Consider the following 15,282-nt stretch of genomic DNA (forward strand, 5'->3'; position numbering starts at 1 on the left):
CACTGCACTGTGTCCCGTTTTCCAACACTCATAAAAGGGTTCCTTTATAGGTTTGCAAGGTTTGTAAATTTGTATATGTACAGAGTGACCCTGACTATTACTTTATTCAGTTTAGGAGAGAATTAAAGGCAAACCCACCCCCAAAAGTGCATTCTTATACTGTATTCATGAAAAAGATAAGTTGCATAATGTTGCATGGTTACAAACTTTTTGTTTATTTCTTTTTGGAGGGAACATGAATAGATACACATTTGGATTTCACTGTTGACACTGTCCTTTAATATTTACAAATTAACTTTTTATATATATAAAAAAAAGTAAAATAATATAATGCAAGGTTCAAATACAGCAATATTGTTTCAATTAAATATTCAGATAATTTACAATTATACTAACATAAAAAAATATCAAAAAAAGCTTTCTTCTTATTGCACTGTTATGGTGTTCCATCCAATGTGGCGTTTCTTAAAATTTATTTTAAGAAATGCTACCTCATGTAGTGTCCATCAGTGGCATTTGACACATTGCCAGACCTCATCAGTTCCAATTACAGTTTTGGGTATATCTACACATTTAGGATGATACCACTGTTGGCAGCTGCAGCACTGGACCATAAGCTCCTTGTAATGTGCTGTTCTGCAAACACAGTAAACTGGTACTGCAATTTTGGTCACATTTGCCTGAGCTTCACTCTCTCGAGTCTTTATGCTAAATGTGATGCTGTTTTTTGTCAATGAAGCATACAGCTGTGACCTCAGCCTGCCTTCATTAAACATGCATAGCTCTGGTGGATGACCCTTGCATAGAGCATATGCAAATGCTATTGAAAACACACCACAATTGCTTAGATTGGATTGCTGCTGCACAGCTGGTTGGAGAACATAAAAATGTTCTGACTGTGGCCTTACCATCCAGGACAGTGTCTGTAGGGTACTTTGGTCCAGAGGGGCAATTTTACTGTCATACACAGAAAGCTGATTCTCACCACAAAATAAATTGCTAACTGTGATCCAGTGGTTTTGCCGAATGTGCAAAATCTGCACAAATTTATTTTGTGGAGTTCCCACAATCCCTCCGTTTGGAATAACACTAAAGAGCAAAACGGACTGAAACCCATCAATGTGCACATTGTCCTTTGCCAAGATGTAGCTGGCCTGGTCGATGATATCAGAGTTCAACCAAAAATCCTGGTGAAGGATTTGTTGCGGCATGTTTACTTTGGTTGGCCTGGTCATTCTTCTAGGAGCAGTTATTTCAGATGGATTTAACACGCCCCAGTTTGGTCCCTCAATTTTTGATCGTCTTCTCCTAATATTCTTCCCTGGAGCTTTCTGTAAATACAGATGGTACAATTTATTATTTTGATTTCATATAAAATGTTATAACTGCTTAATGTTGTGTGTGATAGTTTATTTAGTGTGTTTTTAATGGGGCACAGCATTGCTGATGCTAAGTTTGCATCGGGACCTTCTAGAAAACCACAAGATAAATGTTAAGGCCTATGAGATTAAATGCATTCATAATAATGAAAAATAAACCACGTAATGCAATTATGGCATGGAATTAAAGCATAAGTTCAAGTGTTATTTTAATTATTTAAATAATTTTACCTTTCTCTGTTTTTCAGTCTCCTCGAGTGTTTTGGGCTCCCCATACATTTGATCAGCACTATTACCTTTCGTCTCTGCCTGTGATGTGCATTAGTGAAATTAAAGAACCTACCACCAATTTTACAATAGACAATCATACATAAGTGCAACCAAGCAGTGAAAGTTGTTTTAATATATTAGATTGTAAGACATGATACTGTCAAGTACAAATGCATACTTTAAATTCATCAGTTTAACATACTATTTGTGCAACTTCATGACAATGTCTTGAAAGGCTGCATTGCTATCATAATTGCACCATTCACTCGCCATGAAACCTATTACATTTTTTTAGCTAAGATATTAATGATAGTTATAAGAAAAAAAAACCTGATTTTGGATCACATCTTCTTGTTTTTCCTTATGTACTTCTGGGGGTGCCTTTGAAGACTTCTCCTGACAAACACACACACACACACACACACACACAAATTTGATATATATCACAGTTTTAAGCAAATATCTAATTAATTTTAAACAAATAACTATACAAACACAGATAATTCAACTACTTCTACTTGTGACTGTTTATAATAATAATAATTAATTATTATATTATTATACACTACAATTAAAAGTACCTTGCTTCTCACATCTTTGAATGGCAAACCCTTCACTAATGGAGAAACGTATACTCCTTTACGCTTCTGACTTCTCTTTTTCCACTGTTCCATTTCCACTCGAAACAACTACAAAAGATTAAGTATATGCATATATGTCACACATTATTTTAAATGTTTTATTAAATGTTTAATCTAGCACCTTGGGTTTATAATTATAGAACATGATATTGACAATGTTTGTAAATTTAGAAAAAATACTGACTTTCTTTCTTGATCTTTCTGTGTCTTCATATTCACGGAGCAGTGCATCATGCATCCTTTGATATATCAGCACAAAGTCATCCAGTCGTGTGAGTCTCCTTCTCTGGAACCTGATTTTTTTTAGGTCCCATTGGCTTTTTTCCATAATGCCCTGTGTTCGATTGTCCTGTGTAAAGTTCTGAAGTAATAAGAAAAATAAAATAAAAATTAAGGCAACACAGTAATGCTAAATTTTGAGATTTTATCAATAAACAATTAAAATTAATCATCTAAGTATTTACCTGTTTATTGGACTTACTGACTTCTTCATAAATTTTGCTGAAATGCTGGTATGCTGAGCCAGTACCATGACGGCCAATATCACCTAAAGAATTATGTGATAGTAAAATAAGATGACAGTAGGAATATATACATATACATATACATATATATATATATGTGTGTGTGTGGACTGAGATACAACTATTTGAAATCTGCAATTTCAGGGTGCAAAAAAATCTAAATAGTCAGAAAATCACCTTTAAGGTTGTCCAAATGAAATTCTTAACAATGCATATTACTAATCCAAAATTAAGTTTTGATATATTTACAGTATGAAATTTAAAAAAATATCTTCATGGAACATGATCTTTACTTAATATCCTAATGATTTTTGGCATAAAAAAAATAAATGATTTTGACCCATAAAAATGTATTTTTGCCTGTTGCTGTAAATATACCCCAGTGACTTAAGAGTGGTTTTGTGCTCCAGGGTCTCTCTCTCTCTCTCTCTCTCTCTCTCTCTATCACACACACACACACACACACATATATATATAGTACAGACCAAAAGTTTGGAAACATTACTATTTTTACCAATAGTGATAATATTGTGATATATTATTACAATTTAAAATAATTGTTTTTAAATTTATTATACTTTAAATGATCATTTATTTCTGTGATGCAAAGCTGAATTATTAGGATCATTATCACATGGTCCTTTAGAAATCATTATAATATGATTAATCATTATCAAAGTTGGAAACAGTTCTGCTGCTTAATATCTTTTCAGAACATGTGATACTTTTTTAGGATACTTTGATGAATGAAAAGTACCAAAAAAAAAAAAGAAAAAAAAAACTATGTTTTTAAAATATAAATATTTTTTAATAACAATTTACACTCCTGGTCAGTAATTTGGGGTAAGTAATTTTTTTTAAATACTTTTATTCAGCAAATATGTGTTAAAATGATAAAAAGTGATAGTAAAGAAAATATATTATTAGAATATATATTATTAGAATTTTTTTTTTTTTTTATAAATGCAGTTCTTTTGAACCTTTTATTGATCAAATATATTAGACATCTGATTTTTAGTATATTCAAATAGAAAACTATTATTTTAAGTTGTAATAATATTTCACAATATTACAGTTTTTTCTGTATTTTTGATCAAATAAATGCAAGCTTGATGAGCAGAAGAAACTTCTTTCAAAAACATTAAAAATAGTAATGTTTACAAACTTTTGGTCTGTACTGTATATATATACAGTATATATATTGTTATCATAAATAATGCTTTAGAAAAGACTCATAAAACCTACCTAGCATCAGACCAGACCACAGAGTTGCATGTGGGAGGAAGTACTTGGCCAATCTTGCAATGAATGCTGGAGCATGATAGTTGTTATCTTCGCCATCAAGGTCAAGAGGTGCTCTCTCTATTACCTGCTGGAAGTGGCTCTCGAGAGCTGTGGTTCCCACATCATTCTGGAAAGAAATGTTTTCAATTTTATACAATTAAATATTAATGTTTATGTACTAGCACACTACATTCTATCCTTTAAAACAATAGAAATGTGTCAGTGAGTTTGTCAAGACATTTAAAATGTATGCATATGCAATAAACATAGTTATACTTATGTAAATAAACAAAATGACTTATTTCAGCATCAATTTGTGGGACTCCCTAGAAGCATTAAGCAAGAGGTAGGGCACATCCTGAATAAAAGTATTTAACTGTCATGCTTGTCTTCATGTACATGATGCAAAACACACATGGTTGCGCATGCAATGTCCTCTAAAAAATCCACAGCAGGTCAAGTCAGAGATTTCAACATAAGACCACACTGCATGGCTGTGTGCTGTCAATATTCTACATGAATAGAACTCACACTGTGTTAATTACCTTGTAGTCCTCAGCAGCAATGTTTTCTTCCTCAAATTCCAGTTTTCCCACTTGTTGCATAAGCACTACTAAGTTGTTGTAATGCTTTGCCACATTGTCTCCACTGCACGGACTACAAAACACAACTGTGGCACTGAGAAGCACCTCATCCATCTGCTTTAGATTGGTTGAACATGCAAGTAGCCCAAATGTGTGCATTCCAAGCTTGTAGTGTCTTTGCATACTACAATGACAGCAAGAAAAAGCAAAATTACTTTTAAAGTAGTATTTTCTTTAAAATATTATCCCTTCCCAAAAATACCTACTGTTTTTTGCACAGATCCTTTGCATTTTTCATTATGTGGCTTAAGCATCTATGAAGGATGGGAAGATCAAAATGTTCTGCCTGGTATTGGCCAGTGATGACTTCAAAGTACTTCTGCAGAAGATCCTCCAGACTTAGTTTGCAGAACGTAAAAGAAATGGAATTTAGAAGCACAAGGGAGCCATCACAAATGATCATAATTGGCCTTTTGACTGCCTTTTTCCCATACAGCTTTATCATGTCAGTTTGAAAAGCCTGCAAAAAGTATGTGACAGAGGCTGTGGTATGGTCGCAAGTTAGGTAGGTTGCAACTGGAAGAGGAGATGCCCCTTTGGAAGGATTACGCACAACTAATTCATACACATAGTATGGTGGACTTGTGGAGCTTCCTTTTTGAATTATACTTCCAGTTGCATCCAGATAGACAATGTCCTCCTTGCACCTTTTGTAAAACACTGATAGTGTTTTCTTTGACCACATCATTATGCCCTTTGGGTGCATCATGACTCTCTGGAGGACTTCATTGTCTGAGCCCTTCTTTTCATTAATTAGCATTTGGAGACTTAGAAGTTCATTTGAATGAGGTCTTTTCAGTTTTCTTTGGCTCCATGAAATGGTTTTCAGAACCTCTTTTGTTGGCGCTTCATCTCTGCACCCAGACTGCATCACCATCTCTGGGAGTTTTTGCATGGAATCCAAATAAACACTTCTGGGTAGTTTGGTTTCCAGAGTTTCTCCAGTAGAAGAACGTGCATCTGCACGCACTGGCCTCCCTTTTAGTTCAGTGGTACTGTGGCACACATCTCCCCCTGTGAATAGCACAGCAGTCTTCAGGGTGACCTCATCTGTGACTTCCACAGTAACATTAATGGGACAATCTTCAAAACGGCAGTAGCCCGTGCATTTGAATAGGGGAGTGGTTTTTAGTGACTGCAGGGTTTTGACGCTGTGGCGTTTGAAACCAAAACTGCAGTACGGGTGAATTGACCTTATTCCCTTTGCAATTACATTTGTCCACTGTAATCCTTGAAAACATCTTCCTTTCTGATGCTTTCTCAGGTCTTGCCATTCTTTTTTGTCAATAAAAAAGAAACATGGCTCCTGTGGCAAACTACATCTAAAGAATTTATCTTCTGCCTCACTGCTTTCTGTAGAAATGTAAGCAGATTCAGCCAAGTCAGATTCCTTGTCATTATCCTGTAACACAAAAAATAATTCCAATGATTTTTTTGGATTGAAAAAGATATGCAGGATTTTACTATTAAACAGATTAAATGTATTATGTTTTTATAAATTACTAGTTTCTATTTCTGTAATGGTGAACCTGTAACATTGCAATCTACAGTATGTTTTATGTGTGACAGTTCCACATTGCTCAAGGAGAGTGCACATTTTGAGGTAAAGGTGGCAGCATATAATTAGTGCTATTTCTTCAGTTATTTTATTTATTTATTTTGTATTCAAATTGTTTTTCCCCGTTGCATAATTTTGCAAATTGTCATGTAATATCTCTACTTGCTTTTTCATATCAAACTGATATTTTTTGGATGTGAAACCATATTGAAGGTTAAAAAGGACCTTTCTTTTTAATATTCTCCAAGTATGGCTTTCCATACTGAAGCAAAAACATATATACAATTTAACTACCTTTTGATCCGAAGATTCAAACTCCTTTTTAGCATGTGGACTACCTTTTAAAGCTGTTGTCAAATTCTCACAGGAGACCTGAAAACACACATAAACATCAACACAAAGTAAACCCTTAATAATACATAAATACTGAACTGGTAAATTTTATCTTCTGATCAGGAAATGGTAATTTGTATTCTAGCTGCTTTACCAGATGACTTGTGATTGCAGTGTCACTTTCAGGCAATGTGTCCTGTAGCGGAGAGTGTAAAAACATTTGGAATAAATACATATGTAACCTACAAAGGGAAGGTTATTATTATTATTATTATTATTATTATTTAAAGTAAGAAGTTTACCTTTTCAAAAGAAGATAAACTTTCATTGTCTTGCTCCAAAAGTGGAGACTCCCAGTCTCCCACATCACTTCCATCCTAATAATTCCAAAGGTGTAATTAAAAAGCATTTTAAGTAACTGTGCAAAACCATTCAAAGCCAAACTGCTTCTATAGCTTAAAACTTTTGAGATGGATCCTTTGAGACAGTGTCAGCAAAAAGAATATTAATCCGATTTTGTTAATTATAAGATAATTATACAGTGTATCCTTTAACAATCATTTGTATTATTTGAGATCATAGACAATATGGCACAATCACCATAAAAAAACCATCTGAATGAACTGACAGACAAATTACCGAGGAGGACTTTTGCACTCCACAAGGTCTGTCCTCAACATCATGATCATGTCTCACTTTTGAGCCACTCTCGATCTCTGAAGTGTCCTGATAAAGAAAAGTTAAATTAATAACTTCATGGTAACTCTTCGACCTTGTCATGAGTAACAAATGAGTAAAAAAAATGTTATTTTACATTTTAGAATGTATATTCAGAAACACTGTAAAGTACATTCAAAAGTTTAGAAACTCTTTTATTCTTAACTTTGTCATTATTATTGAAGCAGAAACAGGTACAAATACAACTGTACTACCTTTTCATCTGAAGACTCTTTTTCAGCACGAAGACTGTCATCCTTTAAATCTTTTGTGAAAATCTCCCAGGAGCCCTGAAAATAGACATGATCAGGAACACAAAGTAAACCCTAACCAATAAAACTTTGTTTTTACAAAAGGGGAAAATACCTTCCAAAGATCTGCAGTGGCTTTACGGATTTTTACCCGATTTGCAAATGTATTGGGCACTTCCAAGTCTTTGCAGACATCTCCCCATAAATCAGCATCATCATAAACACTGTAGTCACTTATTTTGGACCCAGGTTTAGCAAATTTGTCAATACCTAATAAGATTTGTTCCAGGCTTTTGGGAATTCTCCTTGACTTTAAAATGACATAAAATTGAGAAAGAAAGAAAAAAAAGTTTTTAGGAAACACACAAATCTATGATATGTTATGGTATACCACTTACAAATGAGTCAGTTGAGTGTAATACTTGCCTTTCCAAAGGTGGTGAAGGTGCAGGTTCTGTAATAAACACACACATAGACGTTTAAACAAACCACAAAATCCACGCAATCCCTGGTGCATGCCTATATGCCATGGCTCATTTATAATTGATGGCTCATATTTAGACCCCTAATCCTCTGCACCGGGTCAAATATAACCTGGAGCTAAAAAGGACTTCCTTCCTACTTTTTCATCAAAAAATATCCTATATTGTTTATATAATTGTATTTTTAATAAGATATATACATCATATATATATGCAGGGTTTTATGTGATTAATACATATTTTTCTAACTGTAAATGTAATAGTTTTATCCAATGGTTGTAATATTAAATTAGTCTTCATTTTTTTCCACTGAAAACAAAAAAAAATTATAATAATAATAAATGAATACAGTGAATAGTTAATGCACGTTGTGACTCTCTTCTGCAAAAACATATTTGCCATTTTATGACTGGGCCACTAGATGAACCAAAGTATTTTAGTGAAGCCAATTTGCTCCTTTATGCATGCAAGTATATTTAGACTATACTGTATGTATATACACACACACAGATAGATAGATAGATAGATAGATAGATAGATAGATAGATAGATAGATAGATAGATAGATAGATAGATAGATGTTTTCTTAATACTGAAAATAATTAATGAATAATTAAATATGAATACATAAATAAATATGTAATATTAGAAAGGAATTTACAAGAACAACGCCAAACACTCAATGAGTAGATCATCAACAAAAATACATGAATGAATTCATAAATAAAATTCTACATTTGAATCAATACAAAAAAAATAATGGATCCACAAACAGAATTATGAATACATGTTTAATCAGGCATAACAGCAATTATGTTTCCGATTTGCCTTTACATTTCCCTGCTGTGTTTCCATTAACTAGTCAATTTGCCTAGTCAATTATCTTCTCCTTTTAGCCTCTGTATTTAGCAATTCCTTGTGAATTGATTTATTAACAATTGATTTATATTTTATTTGCAATAAGATGTAATTTACATATAATACATATCATTTTTATTGCCAGTCAAACAGACAAATAATGACTTAGGCTACTTTTCTATTCAGTCTGTTTCAAAAAAGAAGTATGTAATATTTGACAATCAAGTTTACTGTGTTTTATTGTAAAAGAATGTGTACAATCAGTTCTTAGGTACGTACATGCTTTATGTTATGTGCATTTAAACAATTACACTAATTACTAGTAAATGCTCTGACCTTAAACTGTATATGTTTTATTATATTTTATTTTATTATTTATAGTAATACATGTTGTTTCTTTTTGAAAATAAGAACATTTTCTTAATAAACTTGCCTCGTTAAATGAAAGTAAAAAAAATAAAAATAAAATAAATAAATACATAAAAAAATGTGTGGTCACTCAATGTGTGCGTCATAATGTGTTAATATATGTGAACATATAAATCGCATATGTGTTCACATATTTGCGTCATATATGTTCTGCATTATAATTACTGTAGGCTATAGAATCTTATCCCTTTCGAACCGAACTGAGTTGTACAAATGTTTCATAAAATCTATCACCAACACCAACGCTAATATTAAGATAAATCTCTAACCTAACGGAGTTTTTTTTAAATCAAATATAGCCTTTTTTTTATATAGATAATGTGGCCTAATTGTGATTGGTTAAATAGAAACTATACTTGACAAAAGTTATTGACGATATGTATATATGATATATATATATATATATATATATATATATATATATATATATATATATATATATATATATATATATAATATATATATATATATAAGTAGGCTATATATCTTGCTTCATGATAGCCTTTACTTGCTATACATGGCTAATTGCATGATTACCTGTGCCTTGGATTGCTCATCCTGTTTGCGGAATATGTGCATTCTTTTCAGCACCTTCATACGAAGAACTGGCAATTGACAAGCAGTCTGTCAGCGCAACTAACAGAAATTTATTTTAGATAGACTTAAACAGTACTTTTAAAACAATCGCTCATAGATCCTATTTATCGATGATCTAACGGACCCCAGTACGTCACAGAAAAAAAAGTGATTGGCAGCATGTCAAAGCCAATCACTATCTTGGAAACGTGACTACCTGTCAAATTGGATCCTTTTTAGCAATGCGGTTCTCAGGTTACCCAAAACTCATACAAAGTAAAAGTAGCCAGTAAAGGTCAGTAAAAAAAAGGCCTGTAAAGTACACAGTGCCAGAAAAAAAAAAACAGAAAAAAAAATTATCGCAGTTCAATTATATGCTAAACACATAAGAAACATTTTATCCTGTAGAGTATATAAGTTTCAAAAAAGTGTTTAAAAAGTTAATAAAACACTAATAAAATGACATAAAACACTTGCAGTTAAGAGGACAAAAGGTAGTCTGGAAAGTTATATTTGATGATGTTTAAAGGAAACCTAAACTAATTTGAGTCTTGCACCCTGTATAATACCCTAATTAGAAATGTATACATTATCTTTGTAGTTCAAAAAGACATAAAAAGACATACTTTGCTATTATTATTATTTGAGTGTGAATAGTAGAACACTATCATGTTCATGGTTTGATTGGAACAACATATATTTTTGATTTTTCCTTAGTTTTTATTTTTATTGTACAGAAAGCTTTATTTTCAGAAAAATGCAGTACAACATATGCAAACAAGAGTTTTATAAAGACTGAATTACAGATAGAAAGTTCAATAGGCATTATGTAACCGGTGTTATGACATTTCACAATCAATGCTAATGAAAATATGTAATTTTTAAACAATTATACAACAAACAAATTATGATAATATGATTTAATTAAGTGTGTACATTAGTGTGCAGCAAAGAGTCAATAAATCTCTGCAGGTGCTAAAGCCACAGTAGACACTGTTGTGCAGTCTGATGGGTTGCACATGAGTACAACAGCATGCTGAGAAGTGCTGTTGTTCTTCACGATGCACCTAGTTGTTTTCTGTAATAAAAAAGCAAAGAATTAATTAAAGTATGATCATATTCAAACAGGGACATGACACTGCATCACTTTTATTTTTAGTGTCATCAACTGTCTTTCCCTATCTCTGTGATTTGCCACTTTACTTTACTTTACTTTACTTTATTGGTTTATAGTAATGTGGACAACCTCTTTTAATCAAAAGAGCAGCTTTAGCCTCTACGGCTAATTTCCGGCTGTAGTCCCCAGCCAGTTATTAATTGGCATACATCAATAAATACATTGCAATTAATACAAGGCTTAAGCAAGAGCTTAGACAAACAAACAAGGTGGTACAAAATTGAAACAGACAAGCAGGCACAAATTACAAAGACATAAAAGCAGGTCAAGCAATAAACTAGAGAAAATTGACACCAAAGATAATCATGCAAAGGCCACATTGAAGCACATATAAGACATAGCATTGAGACAGTCAGCAGAGATCAAGTGGCAGAAGCATGATCATGTCACATCTAGTGCGCACATCACATCTAGCATATTAATGTGTGCAGGTGTAATTGTCGGTTAGCCAATTTTTAAGATGTGCAGTAAAAGTCGAATACATATGTATGTTTTTAATTGTAATGGGCAATGAGTTCCAGTTATGTATTGCAGTAAAAGAAAATGATAATTGACCAAATGCACTTTTTCTTAGTGGGATTACTAGGTCGCCACGTGTGGTGCTTCTGGTATTATGACTGCTGTTATTACGTTGGATTATGAATGAATTGAAAGGAGGCGGAGCGGTATTATGTAAAATTTTGTGAACCAGACAAATATTTTTGTATTTGATTACATTTTCCCAGCTCAGCAGTTTATAGTTTTTAAGGATTATACAATGGTGTAAACTGTTAGGCTTCTGGTCCAAGATTTTAAGAGTTTTTTTTATAAATAGTTGCTAGTGGCTTAAGTGATGAGCTGTTAGTTTGTCCCCAGCTTGTCAGACAATATGTTAGATGTGACATAATCATTGCATCCATAAATAATTTAGCAGCATTAAAAGTAAGGGCACTTCTAATATATCTAAAATTAGCTAAACTAAACTTGACCCTATTGCAGACTTTCTTAATATGTGTTTTAAAAGAGAGATTAGAATCAATAATAACGCCCAGATATTTAAATTGTGGCACAATAGTAATGTTTTGACCCGAAATTGATATGATTGACATACTATTACATTGTCTTTTTGTAAAAAACATTCCCACAGTTTTATCTACATTTAATTGAAGACATGAGCGATTTAGCCAATTGGTGATCTGGTCCATGGCTTTAGTCAATTTTGTGGCAGCCAGATTTTTTGTCTTGGCATGCACATAAATTACAGTATCATCCGCGTACATTATTGTATTGACTTGTTGTATGGATTTTCATTTAAATAGATAATTCAACAGTTAATCCCAATACAATATAATTGTAATGATTCAGTCAAGGAAGTGATGAATTTGCTCTGAGCTGTTTTATTCAATAGACCGAACATTAAGGTAAAAAACTAAATTAAATAAAAAAAACCTTTGCAGGCATATCACCATATAAAACACACCAACCGACAACCAAAACAAAACTGACATGGCTATAAAAATATAGATATAAGAAATTAAACTGAAGGTGAGGAAATAGTAACCATGGACACAAATAACGACTTCTGAAATGGATGATGAACATAATCAGTTAATGTAATGTAATTATTCATTGTGTGTATATTGTATGTAGTACTTGAAAATGAGGAAAGGTGAGTGTTTGAATGGACTTTGTTTTTTTGAGTTTATCTTACATTTTATCCAAAACTATGCAGTAAAATGAATTATCAATGAATGCAGTAATATGAAGGGTCATTCAGAATTCATATACTTTGAAAGAATGAGCTAACCTATATATATAACCTTATGAGCTTGTAAATATAAGGAAATAAACCAAGTGCAACAAAGGAGTTTGATGTTTTGTGATTTTGCTTTTCATTTTCTTCAAAACTATACAGTAAAATCCTTTGAAAATGAATCCAGTGATAGTCAGGGTCTCTTTGAATACATATGACTTGAAATATTGAGCTAACCTATAAAGCAACCCTTTTCATGAATGTTTGAAAATGGGAAAAAGTGCAAGTGCGACAATGGAGTTTGATGTTTTGGGTGAATTTGCTTTTAGTTTTCTCCAAAACTATACAGTAAAATGCCTCGATAATTAATACAGTGATAGTAGGGGTCACTCTGAATACATATGACTTGAAAGAATGAGCTAACCTATAAAGGAACACCTTTTATGAATTTTGGAAAATGGGAAAAAGTGTAAGTGCAACAATGAAGTTTGATGTTTTGGGTGAATTTGCTTTTAGTTTTCTCCAAAACTATACAGTAAAATGCCTCGATAATTAATACAGTGGTAGTCTGGGTCACTCTGAATACATATGACTTGAAAGAATGAGCTAACCTATAAAGGAACACCTTTTATGAATTTTGGAAAATGGGAAAAAGTGTAAGTGCAACAATGAAGTTTGCTGTTTTGGGTGAATTTGCTTTTAGTTTTCTCCAAAACTATACAGTAAAATGCCTCGATAATTAATACAGTGATAGTAGGGGTCACTCTGAATACATATGACTTGAAAGAATGAGCTAACCTATAAAGGAACACCTTTTATGAATTTTGGAAAATGGGAAAAAGTGTAAGTGCAACAATGGATTTTGCTGTTTTGGGTGAATTTGCTTTTAGTTTTCTCCAAAACTATACAGTAAAATGCCTCGATAATTAATACAGTGATAGTCTGGGTCACTCTGAATACATATGACTTGAAATAATGAGCTAACCTATAAAGGAACACCTTTTATGAATTTTGGAACATGGGAAAAAGTGTAAGTGCAACAATGAAGTTTGCTGTTTTGGGTGAATTTGCTTTTAGTTTTCTCCAAAACTATACAGTAAAATGCCTCGATAATTAATACAGTGATAGTAGGGGTCACTCTGAATACATATGACTTGAAAGAATGAGCTAACCTATAAAGGAACACCTTTTATGAATTTTGGAAAATGGGAAAAAGTGTAAGTGCAACAATGAAGTTTGATGTTTTGGGTGAATTTGCTTTTAGTTTTCTCCAAAACTATACAGTAAAATGCCTCGATAATTAATACAGTGATAGTAGGGGTCACTCTGAATACATATGACTTGAAAGAATGAGCTAACCTATAAAGGAACACCTTTTATGAATTTTGGAAAATGGGAAAAAGTGTAAGTGCAACAATGAAGTTTGATGTTTTGGGTGAATTTGCTTTTAGTTTTCTCCAAAACTATACAGTAAAATGCCTCGATAATTAATACAGTGGTAGTCTGGGTCACTCTGAATACATATGACTTGAAAGAATGAGCTAACCTATAAAGGAACACCTTTTATGAATTTTGGAAAATGGGAAAAAGTGTAAGTGCAACAATGAAGTTTGATGTTTTGGGTGAATTTGCTTTTAGTTTTCTCCAAAACTATACAGTAAAATGCCTCGATAATTAATACAGTGGTAGTCTGGGTCACTCTGAATACATATACATTAAAAGAATGAGCTAACCTACAAAGGAACACCTTTTATGAATTTGGAAAATGGGAAAAAGTGTAAGTGCAACAATGAAGTTTGATGTTTTGGGTGAATTTGCTTTTAGTTTTCTCCAAAACTATACAGTAAAATGCCTCGATAATTAATACAGTGATAGTAGGGGTCACTCTGAATACATATGACTTGAACGAATGAGCTAACCTATAAAGGAACACCTTTCATGAATTTTGGAAAATGGGAAAAAGTGTAAGTGCAACAATGGATTTTGATGTTTTGGGTGAATTTGCTTTTAGTTTTCTCCAAAACTATACAGTAAAATGCCTCGATAATTAATACAGTGATAGTAGGGGTCACTCTGAATACATTTGACTTGAAAGAATGAGCTAACCTATAAAGGAACACCTTTTATGAATTTTGGAAAATGGGAAAAAGTGTAAGTGCAACAATGGATTTTGCTGTTTTGGGTGAATTTGCTTTTAGTTTTCTCCAAAACTATACAGTAAAATGCCTCGATAATTAATACAGTGATAGTCTGGGTCACTCTGAATACATATGACTTGAAAGAATGAGCTAACCTATAAAGGAACACCTTTTATGAATTTTGGAACATGGGAAAAAGTGTAAGTGCAACAATGAAGTTTGCTGTTTTGGGTGAATTTGCTTTTAGTTTTCTCCAAAACTATATAGTAAAATGCCTCGATAATTAATA

The 15,282-nt window shown here is 32.6% G+C and overlaps 1 protein-coding gene across 1 annotated transcript; it reads right to left on the reverse strand.

Moving 5' to 3' along the window:
• Nucleotides 1-235: 235 nt before the first annotated feature.
• Nucleotides 236-7,864, reverse strand: LOC113070212 (uncharacterized). The gene is made up of 15 exons (XM_026243438.1): nucleotides 7,717-7,864; nucleotides 7,566-7,640; nucleotides 7,273-7,359; nucleotides 6,936-7,010; nucleotides 6,788-6,829; nucleotides 6,595-6,672; nucleotides 4,949-6,144; nucleotides 4,644-4,866; nucleotides 4,060-4,225; nucleotides 2,755-2,837; nucleotides 2,475-2,651; nucleotides 2,231-2,338; nucleotides 1,980-2,045; nucleotides 1,611-1,688; nucleotides 236-1,331 (listed from the first exon to the last, which is right to left on the reverse strand). Exons 7-15 carry the CDS (start codon nucleotides 5,635-5,637, stop codon nucleotides 507-509), a joined length of 2,415 nt encoding a protein of 804 aa, XP_026099223.1. The 5' UTR covers nucleotides 5,638-6,144; nucleotides 6,595-6,672; nucleotides 6,788-6,829; nucleotides 6,936-7,010; nucleotides 7,273-7,359; nucleotides 7,566-7,640; nucleotides 7,717-7,864; the 3' UTR covers nucleotides 236-506.
• Nucleotides 7,865-15,282: the final 7,418 nt, after the last annotated feature.

The sequence above is a fragment of the Carassius auratus genome, unplaced genomic scaffold (assembly GCF_003368295.1).
Source record: "Carassius auratus strain Wakin unplaced genomic scaffold, ASM336829v1 scaf_tig00003529, whole genome shotgun sequence".
Lineage (NCBI taxonomy): Eukaryota > Metazoa > Chordata > Actinopteri > Cypriniformes > Cyprinidae > Carassius > Carassius auratus.

Bases quoted from the DNA above. Each gene is read 5' to 3' on its own strand.
- LOC113070212 (XM_026243438.1), bottom strand. From the start codon at position 5,637: ATGCAAAAACTCCCAGAGATGGTGATGCAGTCTGGGTGCAGAGATGAA. The intron at 2,339-2,474 runs GTCAGTATTTTT...AATCTTTTGTAG, and splicing joins CAGAAAGATCAAGAAAGAAA to TTGTTTCGAGTGGAAATGGA. The intron at 1,689-1,979 runs GTTTTTTTTTCT...TGCACATCACAG, and splicing joins AAGATGTGATCCAAAATCAG to GCAGAGACGAAAGGTAATAG.